This window comes from Globicephala melas, chromosome X (genome assembly GCF_963455315.2).
Source record: "Globicephala melas chromosome X, mGloMel1.2, whole genome shotgun sequence".
Lineage (NCBI taxonomy): Eukaryota > Metazoa > Chordata > Mammalia > Artiodactyla > Delphinidae > Globicephala > Globicephala melas.
Window position 1 is genome coordinate 71,429,462 of NC_083335.1, and position 18,653 is coordinate 71,448,114.

Sequence of the window (18,653 nt, forward strand, 5' to 3'; positions counted from 1 at the left end):
TGATTTACAATGGTGTGTTAGTTTCTGCTGTATAACAAAGTGAATCAGCTATACATATACATATATCACCGTATCTCCTCCCTCTTGTGTCTCCCTCCCACCCTCCCTATCCCACCCCTCTAGGTGGTCACAAAGCACCGAGCTGATCACCCTGTCCTATGCAGCTGCTTCCCACTAGCTATCTATTTTACATTTGGTAGTGTATATAGGTCCATGCCACTATCTCATTTCGTCCCAGGTTACCCTTCCCCCTCCCTGAGTCCTCAAATCCATTCTCTACATCTGAATCTTTATTCCTGTCCTGCCCCTAGGTTCTTCAGAACCTTTTTTTTTTTTTTTGGATTCCATATATACGTGTTAGCATATGGTATTTGTTTTTCTCTTTCTGACTTACTTCACTCTGTATGACAGACTCTAGGTCCATCCACCTCACTACAAATAACTCAATTTCATTTCTTTTTATGGCTGAGTAATATTCTATTGTATATATGTGCCACATCTTCTTTATCCATTCATCTGTTGATGGACACTTAGGTTGCTTCCATGTCCTGGCTATTGTAAATAGAGCTGCAATGAACATTGTGGTACATGACTCTTTTTGAATTATGGTTTTCTCGGTATATGCCCAGTAGTGGGATTGCTGGGTCATATGGTAGTTCAATTTGTAGTTTTTTAAGGAACCTCCATACTGTTCTCCATAGTGGCTGTATCAATTAACATTCCCACCAACAGTGCAGGAGGGTTCCCTTTTCTCCACACCCTCTCCAGCATTTATTGTTTATAGATTTTTTGATGATGGCCATTCTGACTGGTGAGAGGTGATGCCTCATTGTAGTTTTGATTTGCATTTCTCTAATGATTAGTGATGTTGAGCATCATTTCATGTGTTTGTTGGCAATCTGTATATCTTCTTTGGAGAAATGTCTATATAGGTCTTCCGCCCATTTTTGGATTGGGTTGTTTGTGTTTTTGATATTGAGCTGCATGAGCTGTTTGTAAATTTTGGAGATTGATCCTTTGTCAGTTGCTTCATTTGCAAATATTTTCTCCCATTATGAGGTTTGTCTTTTGGTCTTTTTTATGGTTTCCTTTGCTGTGCAAAAGCTTTTAAGTTTCATTAGGTCCCATTTGCTTATTTTTGTTTTTATTTCCATTTCCCTAGGAGGTGGGTCAAAAAGGATCTTGCTGTGATTTATATCATAGAGTGTTCTGCCTATGTTTTCCTCTAAGAGTTTGATACTGTCTGGCCTTACATTTAGGTCTTTAACCCATTTTGAGTTTATTTTTGTGTATGGTGTTAGGGAGTGTTCTAATTTCATTCTTCTACATGTAGCTGTCCAGTTTTCCCAGTACCACTTACTGAAGAGGCTGTCTTTTCTCCATTGTATATTCTTGCCCCCTTTATCAAAAATAAGGTGACCATAGGTACGTGGGTTTACCTCTGGACTTTCTATCCTTTTCCACTGATCTATATTTCTGTTTTTGTGCCAGTACTATATTGTCTTGATTACTGTAGCTTTGTAGTGTAGTCTGAAGTCTGGGAGCCTGATTCCTCCAGTTTCATTTTCCTTTCTCAAGATTGCTTTGGCTATTGTGTTTCCATACAAATTGTGAATTTTTTTGTTCTAGTTCTGTAAAAAATGCCATTGGTATTTTGATAGGGATTGCATTGAATCTCTAGATTGCTTTTGGTAATATAGTCATTTTCACAATGTTGATTCTTCCAGTCTAAGAACATGGTATATCTCTCCATCTGTTTGTATCATCTTTAATTTATTTCATCAATGTCTTATAGTTTTCTTCATACAGGTCTTCTGTCTCCTTAGGTAGGTTTATTCCTAGGTATTTTATTGTTTTTGTTGCAATGGTAAATGGGAGTATTTCCTTAATTTCTCTTTCAGATTTTTCATCTTTAGTGTATAGGAATGCAAGAGATTTCTGTGCATTAATTTTGTATCCTGCTACTTTACCAAATTCATTGATTAGCTCCAGTAGTTTCTGGTAGCATCTTTAGGATTCTCTATGTATAGTTATCATGTCATCTGCAAATAGTGGCGGCTTCACGTCTTCTTTTCCGATTTGGATTCCTTTTATTTCTTTTTCTTGTCTGATTGCTGTGGCTAAAACTTCCAAAACTATTTTGAATAATAGTGGTGAGAGTGGGCAATGTTGCCTTGTTCTTGATCTTAGCGGAAATGATTTGTTTTTCACCACTGAGGACGATGTTGGCTGTGGGTTTGTCATATATGGCCGTTATTATGTTGAGGTAAGTTCCCTCTATGCCTACTTTTTGGAGGGTTTTTATCATAAATGGGTGTTGAATTTTTGTTGAAAGCTTTTTCTGCATCTTTTGAGATGATCATATGGTTTTTCTTCTTCAGTTTGCAAATATGGTTTATCACATTGATTGATTTTACGCACCTAAATTCTTAAATAGTACCCCTGCAAATCTTCAGAGCTCTCTGTGCAGCTATCTCCTTTCTGGTACCCTGCCCTCAAAACTCTCTCTTCCTTGCCCTCCTCCTACTTGCAACTCAGTGTCTTCAGCTAATGGAGACTGCTGGGCTTCTCTGGGTTTTTCTTCCTGTATTATGGCCCGAAGAATCTTTCCAGGCTGTAACATGGTACAGTCATGGGGCTCACCTCACCTCATTTATTTTTCCTGTCTCTCATGGATCACTGTCCTTAATTGCCAGATTTCAAATGCCTTCAGAATCATTGTTACATTTTTTCTAGTTTTTTAATTGTTTCATGCTGAAGTTGTAAATCTAATTTCTTTTGCCGTATTTTGGCTTGAGGAGAAAGTAGCTGTTATGGTCTTTTCAGAGGATAATTTGGCCTTTTATAACAGAATTTTAAATGTGTTTGTTTTTTGGCCCAGCAATTCTAGTCACTCTTCTAGTTGCTGGAGTTACAGCATGAACACAATGATATACTTCAGTATTGTATACAATCGAGTGGAGAGACAGACAACAAAAAACTAAATAAGTATTGAATACAATATACTATGTTAGAAAGTGATAAGAAAAAAATGTTAAATAGGGACGGGGGATGGGAAGCACTTGGTAGAGGAAGCATGTCAAAGTTCTGATACATTTGCCTGGAAGGACTCACTGAGAAGGGTATATTTGATCGTTAATCCTACTGGAATCAAGAGAGCAAGCTATACGGATATCTGGAGGAAGAGCACTCCAGGTAGAAAAAACACTCAGTGCAAAGTCCCTGGTGTGTTTGATGAATAGCAAGGAATATTTGTAATAGCTACTATAGTGCCTAAGCAGATGCTCACAAAATGGTAGCTATTTAGAATATTATTACTAATGGTGGTGGAACCAGAAATATGACCTAAATGTATATGACCTCAAAGCTCATCTGCTTGCTACTATGTCATATTCTCTTTTCCGTATACCGTGAGACATTGAGACATATACAGCTTTATGATTCTTCTTACCTTGTTCTCTATCATTGTGCAGCTTTTACACAGGCTTGCCTTGTGTTCCCATTCATGTAAGTTTTGTGACTACAATCTATGTTGACTCTTGCCTGATAGAATGTTGGGCTGTGACATTTCTCTTTGCATTAATCATTGGGGTTGATTTCATTATTGCAATGGACACTGGTCCCCTTCCTCCATCACCACATATGTGTGTCTTCCCAAAATATTTTCACTCTTCCCAAAAGTCATTCTCCCCAGGGACAGGAAGATCTTAAGTGCATATGAGACATTATATACAAATTCTAATCACAGCTCCTCCCTCACTTACCCAGCACTTTTTACATCTTCCAAGGTACTTTGTGTTTGTCCTATCTTTTTTGAATAAGTAATGCATACATGGTATGAAATTTTTAAAGATCAAAGTGATATAGGGGTGAAAAATAAGTTTCCTCCATACTTCCCTTAGCCACTCATTAGTCCTGTCTTGGGGCAAACAATGTAACCAGGTGTGTTTTTTGGGGGGTTGTATCTTTTCAGAAATATTGAATGCATGTGGGTGTTTTTAATCATTCTTCACACACCACCCCTACCCATACAATGTACCTTGACTACCCTTTTCACTTGATTCTCACTCACCACACCCTGTGATAGGTGGTGTTCCCACCAATTTACAGATGAGGAAGCTAAGGCTCAGAGATGTGAGATGACCTTTTTCTGGGTTTTGTTGGCAGAAGTAGTGACTTTTTTACAGTTTCCCAGGCAGTAAGTGGAAAATCCAGGACTGATGTTGCAGGTTTTTAAAGTAATGATCTAATTGGTTTTATTAAATGATCCATGTATTGGGCAGCATCCCATCTAATAAATAGAAGGGTGCTCTCCTGATGTTGCAGTTTTTGTCTGCATTCTTTCCTCCACACTGAGAGTACCAGATCCTGCACCTCAAACATGATAGGAGATCTCTAAACACTTGCTGGTAGCTAGAGTGATTAAGAAAATCCCCACAATTCCTTTAGTCATATTAGAATTGCTATGGCAGACTTTAGGTGTAATGCTGATGGGCATCAACTGGTAGTTAGCATTAAGGATACAAAAAGTTGATCTTTCTAATTGTTTTCTGGAAATATTTCCCCTCTACAGATTTATTCAGGTCCACCTGAGGAAAGTACTGCACCCCCAGTGCCTCCACCTCGAGTGACAGCAAGAAGGCACAAACCAATCACAATTTCGAAGCGCTTGCTGAGGGAAAGGACAGTTTTCTATACTTCTTCCCTGGATGAAAGTGAAGGTCAGTACTAAAGTTTACCCTTAGCTTCTTAATATTGATTGGAGACAAAGAGAATATTGAAAGGAAGACATGGAGGCATAACCATCTTTTCTGAAAAGTTAGACGTTTTCTGGGTCCTGGGCCAGGCAAGCCAAGGTTTGTAAAATTTGTGCCCAGAGAGTGAATTATTCTTTTGGCAGTGGATAGGACAGAGATGAACCTGTAAAATCAGCTACCATTTTCCCTTAGCAGACCAGTGAAGGATACAAGGTGTTCTTAGATCTGTACCTCAGTACATTGAAATGAGTGAGCAATGTGTTTTCTGAATGTTCTGAGTTTTTAAATACAAATTCAGTTAACATAGAGAACTGATGGCTGAATAGGAGTTTCTAGTGCTTGTCCCTTCACAGTAATGTGAATTCAAACAACCATCCATGCATGAAAACCCCTTCATGAAATCTATGGAATCCAGATGAGAGTTCAGAGAACCTGGGTTGAGTACAGAAATAAGAAAAGGTACATTGCAGATGCTAGAAAGGACATTTTCATATTACCCATGTCACCCTTCCCCCAAGCTTACACAGTGTAGTTCAGGGAGAAATCCCCTCCACATGGAGGAAGGAGAGTGAGATGAGCACCCAACTTTACCTTGGACCCCAGCAACAGGCCCACCCCAGTAAACCTGAGCACCAACCCATCCCCCATTTTTCCAGACTCTAGGCCAGCCTCCACCAACCCAAGCTCCAGACCTGCCCCAGCACTAGGCCATTCTCTGTAGCCCCAGGCACCAGGCCTGCCCCTGAAGACCCAGAATCCAGACCCATTACATGCCAAGCTGGCCCCTGTGGCTCTAGTCTCCAGGACATAACCATAGTTCAGCATACAGTCCAGCCTCCTGCGGATCCAGCCTCCAGGTCTGCCTCAATGCCAGGCTAGCCCCCTGGACCCAGGCTTCAAGCTCTCCCCTGTAGATCTAGGATGAAAACTTGCCCATCCACTGACCCTGGCACCAGACCAGCCTACCCAAGGACTCCAGCAGCAAGCCCACTTCTGGAGCCTGCCAGGTGGCCTAACCAGAATCTCTGGTTGTGCTGCCTGACCAAAGGCTTTCCTTGCCAAAGCCAGGAAGATGTGCCTGTTTCTTCAAATAGGTAAACACCCACTCAAGGTCACAAGGATCAGGAATAATCAGGGAAACTCAACACCACCAAAGGAACAAAATAAAGCACAATGAACTCATCCTAATGAAATGGAGATCTATGAACTGTCTGAAAAGGAATTCCAAATAATCATCTTAAAGAAGCTCAGTGAGCTACAAGAGAACTCAGACAACTAAACAAAATCAGGAAAATAATACATGAGAAGTTCAAGAAAGTTATAGAAATCATAAAAAAAGAGAACCAAAAAGAAATTCTGGAGCTGAAGAACACAATGACTGCATTGAAAAACTCAGTAGAAAGCTTCAACATCAAACTCGAACAAGCAGAAGAAAGAATCAGTGCAGTCAGACAGGTCACTTAAAATTATCCAGTCAGAGGAACAAAAAGAAAAAAAGATTGTAAAAATGAAGAAAACCTAAGAGACCTATGGGACACCGTATACAAACCAATATACACATATGGAAGTCTCAGAAGGAGCACAGAAAGAGAAAGGGGCACAAAGATTATTTAAAGAAATAATGACAGAAAAATTCCTAAATCTGGAGAAGGAAATGAACATCTGGATCCATGAAGCCCAAAGAAACCCAAATAAGTTAAACCTAAAGAGGATTTAACCAAGACACATTGTTATAAAATTCTCAAAATTCCAAGACAAAGAGAATTTTGAATGCAGCAAGAAAAAAGCAAATCATCAAATAAAAGGAAACCCCCATAATACTGTAAGCAGATTTCCCAGCAGAAACCTTGCAGGCCAGGAGAGAATGGGTTGATATATTCAAAATACTGAAAGGAAAAAAACTGCCAACCAGGAATACTATACTGGGCAAAGCAGTCCTTCAGAAATGAAGGAGAGATAAAACGAAGGAGTTGACTACCACCAGACTTGGTTTAAAAGAAATGTTAAAACATATCATACTAAGTGAAGTAAGCCAGACAGTGAAAAACAAATATCATATGAAATTGCTTATATGTGGCATCTAACAAAAAAAGATACAAATGAATCTATATACAAAACTGAAATAGACACACAGACATAGAAAACAAACTTATGGTTACCAAAGGGGAAAGTGGGTGAGGGATAAATTAGGAGGTTGGAATTAGCACATATACACTACTATATATAAAATAGATAGCCAATAAGGACCTACTGTATAACACAGGGAAATATACTCAATATTTTTAATAACCTATAAGGGAAAAGAATCTGAAAAAGAGTGTATATATATATATATATATATATATATATATATATATATATATATACTGAATCACTGTACTGTATATATAACTGAATCACTGTGCTGTACTCCTGAAAATAACAGGACGTTGTAAATCAACTGTACTTCAATTAAATAAATAAATAAGACATGCTAAAAGAGGGTATTCAAGTTGAAATAAATGGACAGTAACAACATGAAAACATATGAAAGTATAAAACAAATTGGTAAACATAATATAGCCTAATTCAGAATATTCTAATACTGTAATAGTGATGTGTAAACCACTTTTAATTCTAGTATGAAAGTGAAATTACAAAAGTATTAAAAATAACTATAGCTACAATAATTTGTTAATGGATACACAATCTAAAAAGTTATAAATTATGACATCAATAACATAAAATGTAGGGGTAGCAGTCGTTAAAATGTAGAGTTATTATATGTAGTCAATGTTACTTTGTTAGCTTTAAACAGACTGCTATAACTATGTTTTATGTAAACTTCATGATAAAAGACCCCAAAGCAATCTTGAGAAAGAAAAGCAAAGTTGAAGACTTTATGATTTCAAAATATACTACAAAGCAATAGTAACCAAAAGAGTATAGTACTGGCATAAAAATAGACATATATACAAATGAAACAGAATAATGAGCCCTGAAAAAGTACACACATTTATGATCAATTGACCTTTGATAAAGGTGTCAAGAATACACAATGGGAAAGTATAGTCTTTTCAGTACATGGTGTTGGGAAAAATGGATATCCACATGCAGAGAAATTGGATCCTTATCTCACACAATGTACAAAGATCAACTCAAAATGGATTAAAGACATAAATGTAATACCCATAGCTGTAAAACTACAAGAAGAAAATGTGGGGGGAAAGCTACTTGGCATTGTCTGGTCTGGGCAGTGATTTTTTTGGATATGACCCCCAAAGTATAGGCAACAAAAGCAGAATGGACAAATGTGATTGCATCATGCTAAAGAGCTCCTGCACAGCAAGGGAAACAATCAAGAAAGTGAGGAGACAACCTACAGAATAGGAGAAGGTATTTGCAAATCATATGTCTGATAAGGGGTTAATATTCCAAAATACATAAGGAACCCATACTACTCAATAATAAGAAAAGAAATAACCCAATTTTTAAAGGTCAAAGGACCTAAATAGACATTTCTCAGAACAAGACAAATAAATGTCCAACAGGTATATGGAAAGTTACTCAACATCACTGATCATCAGGGAAATGCAAATCAAAACTACAAGATATCATCTCACACCTATTATAGTTATTACAAAAAAATGACAAAAGATAACAAGTGTTGATAAGAATGTGGAGAAAAGGGAACCCTTGTACATTGTTGGTGGTAATGTAAATTAGTACAGCCATTATGGAAAGCTGTGTGTAGGTTTCTCAAAAAATTAAAAATAAACTACCATATAGAGTTGTCAACTGCCTGGCTGAGTGTTCAAGGCATACTCAAACATTGATACAGAGCCCCTTTGCAAACACTGGGAGTCATATTGGTTCTTAGTGTTTTAAGGCAATCTCTGTCTAATCATTAGCTGACCACAAAACTAACTAAGCCGTGTCTTTAGTGGCCACACTCAACAAAGAATACAGATTTAACATAAATGGGTGAAAAAAGTCAGTAAACTAACAATAATAACTAAAATAAACAGCAACAACAACAAACCTTGGGGAGAAGAGATAATCTGAATTTCAGAGTTGCTATATTACTTAAACTGTCCAGTTTTCAATAAAAAATTATGATATATCTAAAGAAACAAGAAAGCATGACCCATACACAGGAACAAAAACAAAAAGCAATCAAATAATTGCTACCACATAACCCAGCAACTCCACTCTTAAGTATGTACCCAAGAGAAATGAAAACACAGCTTCACAAAGACTTACATTTGAATATTTATAGCAGCTTTTTTCATATCAGCCAAAAACTGTGAGCAACCTAAATGTTCATCAACTGATGAATGAACAAACAAACTGTGGTATATGCATACAATGGAGTACTACTCAACAACACATAGGAATGAACTACTGATACATGTATCATCCCCATCCTCCAGGTATATCAGGTTCTTTCAGGACCTCAAGCATGCCCTCATAATCCAGGCCTTTGCACCTGCTATCCCCTTTGCTGGACACTCTCCCTTGGCACTTTCGCATGGCTGGGTCATTCTTATGCTTCAGGTCTCAAGATAAGTGCCACCTCCTCCAAAAGGCCCTCTTCAACCACCAAAGTGGCTCTCCTTGGTTGTTTGCCTCTGTCCCTAGTTTGTTTCACTCATACCACTTATTAACAGTTCTTCATATTTTGTGATCTTGTTACTTCTTTTTTTTTTTTTTAATTTATTTATTTATTTATCTTTGGCTGTGTTGGGTCCTCATTTCTGCGTGAGGGCTTTCTCCAGTTGTGGCAAGCGGGGGCCACTCTTCATCGCGGTGCGCGGGCCTCTCACTGTCGCGGCCTCTCTTCTTATGGAGCACAGGCTCCAGACGCGCAGGCTCAGTAGTTGTGGCTCACGGGCCTAGTTGCTCCCCGGCATGTGGGATCTTCCCAGACCAGGGCTCGAACCCGTGTCCCCTGCATTGGCAGGCAGACTCTCAACCACTGCGCCACCAGGGAAGCCCTCTTGTTACTTCTTTTTGTTTGCCCACAGAACAAAAGTTACCAACTGTGTCAATGAAAAAATATAAACTACCATATGATCCAGTAATTCCACTTCTGGGAATATATCCAAAGGGAATGAAATTAGTATCTCGAAAAGATATCTGCACTCTCATGTTCATTGCAGCATTATTTACAATATCTGCATATTTAAGTAGCAAAATGTTCATCAACAGATGAATGGATAAAGAAAATGTGAGAGATACATAGACACACACCCAGAAACACACACAGGTGCACACACACACACACAAAATGGAATATTATTCAGCCTTAGGTACAAAAGAAGGAAAACTTGTAATTTGTGACAACATGGATGAACCTGAAGGACCTCATGCTAAGTGAGATGAGATAAGGGCAGAGAGATAAATGCTGCATGATTTCACTTATATGTGGAATCTAAAAAAGTCAAACTCATAGAAGCATAAAGTAGGATGGTGGCTGCCAGGGACTTAGGGGAGAGTGAAATGGGGAGGTGTTTGATCAAAGGGTACAAGGTTCAGTTATTCAGGATGAATATGTTCTGGAGATATGATACAGCATTGTGACTGTAGTTAATAATACTATATTGTATACTTGAAGTTTGTGAAAAGAGTAGATCTTAAATATTCTTACCACACACAAAATTTGAAACTATATGAGGTGATGGATATGTTAATTAGATTGATTGTGGTACTCATTTTACAATGTATTCATATATCAAAACATCACATTGTATACCTTAAATATATACAATGTTTATTTGTCAATTATATCCCGATAAAGCTGGGGAGAAAATCAGCTCACATGGATTAAGTACTATGCTAGGTGGAATTAAGACAGTCCCTGGCCTCAAGGAGTTTATAGGCTAAATGGAGATAGATAGATGATAGATAGATAGATAGATAGATAGATAGATAGATAGATAGATAGATACAGATAGATAAACAAATAAATGCCATTTAGTTGAATAATTGCTTAGTATGGATTCTGCACCCATTTTAAATGGGCCTCTCTCCTCACTAGTCTGTTGAGACCTTTTTTGTCAAGATTACCAACAATCTCCATGTGCCACTCCACTATTATCATACTCAGCCTGTGAGAAGCATTTCATTTTAGTTACTCTTCCTTCTTGAAACACTTATTCACTTGGCTTTCAGGACACCAAACTCTCCTTCTACCTCACTAGACATTCCATTTCAGTCTCCTCTTGGTTTTCCTTTTCTTCTCAATTTCTACACGTTGGAAGGTCCCAGAGTTTTATTTTGTTTTGTTCTGTTCTATTTTTCTCAGTCCACTTCTCTGTTTATATTTGTTTTCTGCGTGATCTCATTCAGTCTCATGGTTTTAAATATCTTTAAAATATGAGGATGATTTTCAAATTTATATATCAAGGAGTACTATCTCCCCTCTTCCCATCTCAAACTCCCTGTTCAACATCTCTCTTTAGATGACTCATGGACATTTCCAATTCAAAATGTACAAATACTCTTGATTTCCTATTCCTCCTCAATCTAGTCTTACTCTGGTCTCCCTCATTTAAGTAATTGGCAGTACCAGTCACCCAATGGCTAAGGTCAAGAACTTTGGGATGATCCTTGATTACTCTCTTTTCCTTTTACCTTACACCTAATCCATCAGCAATTCCTCTTAGCTCTCCGTGCACATTGTATGTTGAACCTACTAATTCCTACTGCTACCTTCCTGGTAGAGCCACCATCATCTCTTACTTGGGTGGCTACAGGAGCTTCCAAACTCTTATCCTTGCTTTTCTTCTTGCCTGACTATAATTTGTTCTCCACAGCAGCCAGTAAGATGTGTATTCTTTTAAACATGTAAATCAGATCATATCATTCCCTCTGGTCCAAATTTCCAGTGACTTCTCTTCATTTTTAGAAGAAAATTTACATTTTATTCTGCATTATATGATCCTCACTTACCTTTCTGATCTCATTTCTGAACTTCACTGTCTCTCTGTACCCTTTGTTCTCTCTGCTCTAATCTCATTGGTTTTGCCATTCCTTATACATGTCAAACTTACCCAAGGTCCTTTATATTTGCTGTTCTCTTGGTTCTAAACATTCTTCCTCCAGAACTTTGCAAATTTTACTCCTTCATTCAGATCTCAGCTAAATGACGTCTCTTCATAGAGACCTTCTCTGAATACTCTATTTAAATAAATCTTTCTCCTTCTCCATTACTCTCTATCCTTTTACACTGCTTTATTTTATTCCTATCACTTGCTACTTTGTTCACATGTTTATTATCTGTCTTTCCCATTAGAATGTCAGATCCACTTTTATCACCAGCCTCTAGAACAATTCCTATATATCCCATGTGTTCATTAAATACTTGTAGAATAAATGGCTGGGCGTATAGGGAATAATGAAGGGAAAGAGATCACCCAGTTTAAGGGATCACCTCCTTAGGAGGTGATCTGGCATTTAGGAGAAAGTAGAAGGGAACACTGAATGCCTACTCTGTTGTTCCATACTCCCATTTTAATTGGATAAACTCATTTATTTGTCTATTTACAATCTCCCCAAATACACACCAGAAAATATAATCTCTATGCCAGCAGAAATTTTTCACTCTGTATCCCTAGTGCCAGCATAGTATCTAGCATATCATAAATCCTCAATAAATGTGTGTAATAAATGAATGAACTGGGTGATAGTAGACCTGAGATATAATTTAACCTTGGCCACTAGCTTACTGAATAACTTGGGCTAGTCACTTCCTTATTCTGGGTCTTAATTTGCCCCTCTGTGTGAGGAGTTCTTTGTGCCAGAAGATCACCAATGGGATCACCCACTCTAGACAATTTTCTAACTTTTTTTTAAACTGAGATATAATTCATATGAAATAAAATTCACCCTTTTCAAGTGTAGGTCAGTGGTTTTTAGTATATTCACAAGCTTGTGCAAACATCTAATTCCAGAACAATCTTCTTCATGCTTTTTCTGCATCTATTGAGATGATCATATGGTTTTTCTCTTTCCATTTGTTAATATGGTGTATCACATTGATTGATTTGCATTTTTTGAAGAATCCTTGCCACATGCCCAATCTTGTTTCATCTGTACCCCTATCAATTGCCCCAACTCAGACATCATGTCATTTCATCCATAAATGTTTCAGTATGTACCTGTAAAGGTAAGAAAACTATTTTAACCAAAATCTCAATACCATCGTCATACATAAAAGAAAAGAACACTAAACAACATAGTAATTCCTTAAGATCACTGTCTAGTCAGTATTCAGATTCTCCTATTTTTACATTTTTTTTGAAAAAAACCAGGATCCAAATAAGACGCATATATTACAACTGGTTGACATATCTCTCAGGTCTCATTTAGCTGACCAGAACCTCTGTTCTTAACCACTACACTCTGATCTAGGTTTTCTATTACCAAGGAAGGTGATAATTTCCTTAGAGCAGGAGTTCTCAATCGGGGGTTCATTAACACCTTCAGGGGGTTCCATGAATCTCTTAAAATTAGTTTTCAAAATTTTACATGTATTTGTGTAGGTTAATTTTTCTAGGGAGAATATCCTTGGCTCTCATTAGCGACTCAAAGCTTTAATTAAGAAACAGGGCAACTGAAAAGCATATACTATTGTCACAGGAAATTGTAAACCACAAAAGCTAAGGGAAAGCCATAAAGTGGTGAGTTGAGGATGTCTTTATGAGGATGGAGAAAGAAGTTAAATTCTGTTAAGTGTATTACCTTGAAATTTAAGAGATCTTTATAAATTACTTTTGAGAGAAATAGAAATAGGGATTAAATGGTACCTTATTTAAAAGTAATATAATGTACAATTGATTGGGGTCTCTTAAGTCCCTTTTTAACATATCCCTTTAAATAAAGTATCTTGGCATATTGTGGTTTTGCTGAATTGTGGTCATGAAAATAATACTCAGATCTTAAGCTGAATTCCCTGTTTTATGAGACTTGTGACTCCACATGAACTGGAATGGGTAGAGACTGATTTTGTGGGATATCATTGATTTGTTCCATGACAATAGTTCCTTTGAATATGTGTATAACTTTGCAATATTATATATACAAAGTTTATCATTAATGTTTCCTCTTTGCACCATCTTTTCCTAGATGAAATCCAACACAGAACACCGAATGGTACTATCATCAGCAGTATAGAACCAACCAAGATGCCACAACACCCCAAAATGCCTATGCAGAGAAGTGGGGAAGCAGATCATGGGAGGAAATCCCCAGGCAGGCCTGTTTCAGATGGCAAGTTGGAGTCCTGCCTCGAGGTGGATGTGGGGAAGTTGGTATCTAGGCTGCAGGATGGAGGGACCAAGGCCATACCAAAGGCCACCAATGGACCTGTGCCAGGTCATGGGCCCACTAAGACCTCCTCTTTCCATGTAAAGAGACCAGCTCCTCGGCCCCTGGCTCACCACAAGGAAGGTAAGTGCTTGGGAATCCCACAGGGAAGAGAAATTACCTCAACCATTTTTTTTTATATTTCCCTAGAAATTGTTCACTTTAATAATTTCATTAAAATAACATAGAATTATGAATAGGATCTTACCAATTAAAAATATTCTCCATTGAATGGATTTTATAATCTCTTACTTAGGTTTCTTTTTTTTTTTTTATCCCACCACCACCCCGCCACTCGCTTTCCCCCCTTGGTGTCCATACGTTTGTTCTCTACATCTGTGTCTCAACTTCTGCCCTGCAAACTGGATCATCTGTACCATTTTTCTAGATTCCACATATATGCGTTAATGTACGATATTTGTTTTTCTCTTTCTGACTTACTTCACTCTGTATGACACTCTCTAGGTCCATCCACGTCTCTACAAATGACCCAATTTCATCCCTATTTATGGCTGAGTAATATTCCATTGTATATATGGACCAAATCTTCTTTATCTATTCGTCAGTCAGTAGGCATTTAGGTTGCTTCCATGACCTGGCTATTGTAAACAGTGATGCAATGAACATTGGGGTGCATGTGTATTTCTGAATTATGGTTTTCTCTGGGTATATGCCCAGTAGTGGGATTGCTGGGTCATATGGTAGTTCTACTTTTAGTTTTTAAACAAACCTCCATACTGTTCTCCATAGTGGCTGTACCAATTTACTTTCCCACCAACAGTGCAAGAGGGTTCCCTTTTCTCCACACCCTCTCCAGCATTTGTTGTTTGTAGATTTTTTGATGATGCCCATTCTAACCAGTGAGACGTGATGCCTCATTGTAGTTTTGATTTGCATTTCTCTAATAATTAGTGATGTTGAGCAGCTTTTCATGTGCCTCTTGGTCATCTGTATGTCTTCTTTGGAGAAATGTCTATTTAGGTCTTCTGCCTGTTTTTTGATTGGGTTGTTTTTTTTTTAATACTGAGCTGCAGGAGCTGTTTACATGTTTTGGAGATTAATCCTTTGTTTGTTGATTCATTTGCAAATATTTTCTTCCATTCTGAGGATTGTCTTTTCGTCTTGTTTATGGCTTCCTTTGCTGTGCAAAAGCTTTTAAGTTTCATTAGGTCCCATTTCTTTATTTTTGCTTTTATGTCCATTACTCTAGGAGGTGGGTCAAAAAAGAAATTGCTGTGATGTATGTCAAAGAGTTCTTTACATAGTTCTTCCTATGTTTTCCTCTAAGAGTCTTACAGTGTCCAGTTTTACATTAAGGTATTTAATCCATTTTATTTTTCTGTATGGTGTTAGGGAGTTTTCTAATTCATTCTTTTACATTTAGCTGTCCAGTTTTCCCAGTACCACTTTACTGAAGAGACTACCTTTTCTCCATTGTATATCCTTGCCTCTTTTGTCATAGATTAGTTGATTATAAGTGCATGGGTTTATCTCTGGGCTTTCTATCCTGTTCCTTTTATCTATATTTCTGCTTTCATGCCAATACCATATTGTCTTGATTACCGTAGCTTTGTAGTATAGTCTGAGGTCAGTCTCATTCCTCCAGCTCCATTTTTTTCCCCTAAATATTGCTTTGGTTATTCGGGGTTTTTTGTGTCTCCATACAAATTTTAAAAATTTTTGTTCTAGTTCTGTAAAAAATACCATTGGTAGTTTGATAGGGATTGCATTGAATCTGTAGATTGCTTTGTGTAGTATAGTCACTTTCATAATATTGATTCTTCCAATCCAAGAACATGGTATATCTCTCCATCTGTTTGTGTCATCTTTGATTCCTTTCATCAATGTCTTATAGTTTTCTGAGTACAGGTCTTTTACCTCCTTAGGCAAGTTTATTCCTAAGTATTTTATTATTTTTGTTGCAATGGTGAATGGGAGTGTTTCCTTAATTTCTCTCTCTGATGTTTCATTATTAGTGTATAGGAATGCAAGAGATTTCTTTCCCTTAATTTTGTATCCTGCAACTTTACCAAATTTACTGATGAGCTCTAGTAGTTTTCTGGTGGCATCTTTAGATTATCTATGTATATTACCATGTCATCTGCAAACAGTGACAGTTTTACTTCTTCTTTTCCAATTTGTATTCCTTTTATTTCTTTTTCTTCTCTGATTGCCATGGCTATGACTTCCAAAGCTATGTTGAATAATAGGGGCAAGAGTAAACATCCTTGTATTGTTCCTGACCTTAGCAGAAATGCTTTCAGTTTTTCACCATTGAGAATGGTGTTTGCTGTGGGTTTGTTGTACATGGCTTTATTATGCTGAGGTAGGTTCCCTCTATGCCCACTCTCTGGTGAGTATTTTATCATAAATAGGTGTTGAATATTGTCAAAAGTTCTTTCAGTATCTATTGAAGTGATCATATGGTTTTTATTCTTCAATTTAGTAATGTGGTGTTTCACATTGATTTATTTGCATATATTGAAGAATCCTTGCATCCCTGGGATAAATCCCACTTGATCATGGTGTATGATCCTTTTAATGTGTTACTGGATTCTGTTTACTAGTATTTTGTGAAGCATTTTGGCATCTATCTTCATCAGTAATATAGGTCTGTAATTTTCTTTTTTTGTAGCATCTTTGGTTTTGGTATCAGGGTGATGGTGGCCTCGTAGAATGAGTTTGGGTGTGTTCCTTCCTCTGCAAATTTTTGGAAGAATTTGAAAAGGATGTGTATTAGCTCTTCTCTAAATGTTTGATAGAATTCACCTGTGAAGCCATCTGGTCCTTAACTTTTGTGTGTTGGAAGATTTTAAATCACAGTTTCAATTTCATTACTTGTGTTTTATCTGTTCATAGTTTCTATTTATTCTTGGTTCAGACTTGGAAGGTTATACTTTCTAAGAATTGGTCCATTTCTTCCAGGTTGTCCATTTTATTGGCATACAGTTGCTTGTAGTAGTCTCTCTTATGATGCTTTGTATTTCTATGGTGTCCGTTCTAACTTCTCCTGTTTCATTTCTAAGTTTATTGATTTGAGTCCTCTCCCTCTTTTTCTTGATGAGTCTGGCTAAAGGTTAATCAATTTTGTTTATCTTCTCAAAGAACCAGCTTTTAGTTTTATTGATCTTTGTTATTGTTTTCTTTGTTTCTATTTCATATATTTCTGCTCTGATATTTATCATTTCTTTCCTTCTACTATCTTTGGTTCTTTTTTGTTCTTCTTGCTCTAGTTACTTTAGGTGTAAGGTTAGATTGTTTATTTGAGAGTTTTCTTGTTTCTTGAGGTAGGATTGTATTGCTATAAACTTCCCTCTTAGAACTGCTTTTGCTGCATCCGTATGTTTTGGATCATCGTGTTTTTATTGTCATTTGTCTCTAGGTATTTTTTGATTTCCTCTTTGATTTCTCCAGTGATCTCTTGGATATTTAGTAATGTATTGTTTAGCTTCCATGTGTGTGGGGTTTTTTTACGTCTTTTCCCCCTGTAATTTATTTCTAATCTCATAGCCTTGTGGTCGGAAAAGATGCTTGATAAGATTTCAATTTTCTTAAATTTACCAAGGCTTGATTTGTGACCAAAGATGTGATCTATCCTGGAGAATGTTCCATGTGCACTTGAGAAGAAAGTGTAATCTGCTGTTTTCAGATGGAATGTCCTATAAATATCAGTTATATCTATCTGGTCTATTTTGCCATTTAAAGCTTGTGCTTCCTTTTTAATTTTCTGTCTGGTTGATCTGTCCATTGGTGTAAGTGAGGTGTTAAATTCCCCCACTAGTATTGTGTTACTGTTGATTTCCTCTTTTATAGCTGTTAGCATTTGCCTTATGTATTGACGTCCTGCTATATTGGGTGTGTATATATTTATAATTGTTATCTCTTCTTCTTGGACTGATCCCCTGATCATTATGTAGTGTCCTTCCATGTCTCTTGTAACATTCTTTATTTTAGTCTATTTTTTTCTGATATGAGTATTGGTACTCCAGCTTTCTTTTGATTTCCATTTTCATGGAATATCTTTTTCCATCCCCTCACTTTCAGTCTGTATGTGTCCCTAGGTCTGATGTGGGTCTCTTGTAGACAGCATATATATGGGTCTTGTTTTTGTATCCATTCAGTGAGCCTGTGTCTTTTGGTTGGAGCATTTAATCCATTCATATTTAAGGTAATTATTGATATGTATGTTCCTGTGACCATTTTCTTAATTGTTTTGTGTTTGTTTTTGTAGGTTCTTTTCTTCTTTTGTGTTTCCCACTTAGAGAAGTTCCTTTAGCATTTGTTGTAGAGCTGGTTTGGTGTGCTAAATTCTCTTAGCTTTTGCTTTTCTTTAAAGCTTTTGATTTCTCTGTCAAATCTGAATGGGATCCTTGCCAGGTAGAATATTCTTGATTGTAGGTTCTCCCCTTTCATCACTTTAAGTATATCATGCCACTTACTTCTGGCTTGTAGAGTTTCTGTTAAGAAATCAGCTGTTAACCTTATGCAAGTTCCCTTGCATGTTATTTGTCATTTTTCCCTTGTTGCTTTTAATAATTTTTCTTTGTC

The 18,653-nt window shown here is 37.1% G+C and overlaps 1 protein-coding gene across 6 annotated transcripts in view; it reads left to right on the top strand.

Moving 5' to 3' along the window:
* The window catches only part of OPHN1 (oligophrenin 1), a 607,786-nt gene that overhangs the window by 562,886 nt on the left and 26,247 nt on the right, over positions 1–18,653 (top strand). For all 6 annotated transcript variants that reach the window (XM_030847098.2, XM_060292179.1, XM_060292180.1 and 3 more), the window contains 2 exons: positions 4,574–4,721; positions 13,866–14,189. In XM_030847098.2, the coding sequence (XP_030702958.1) occupies positions 4,574–4,721; positions 13,866–14,189 (472 nt within the window). The remainder of the gene's footprint in view (positions 1–4,573; positions 4,722–13,865; positions 14,190–18,653) is intronic.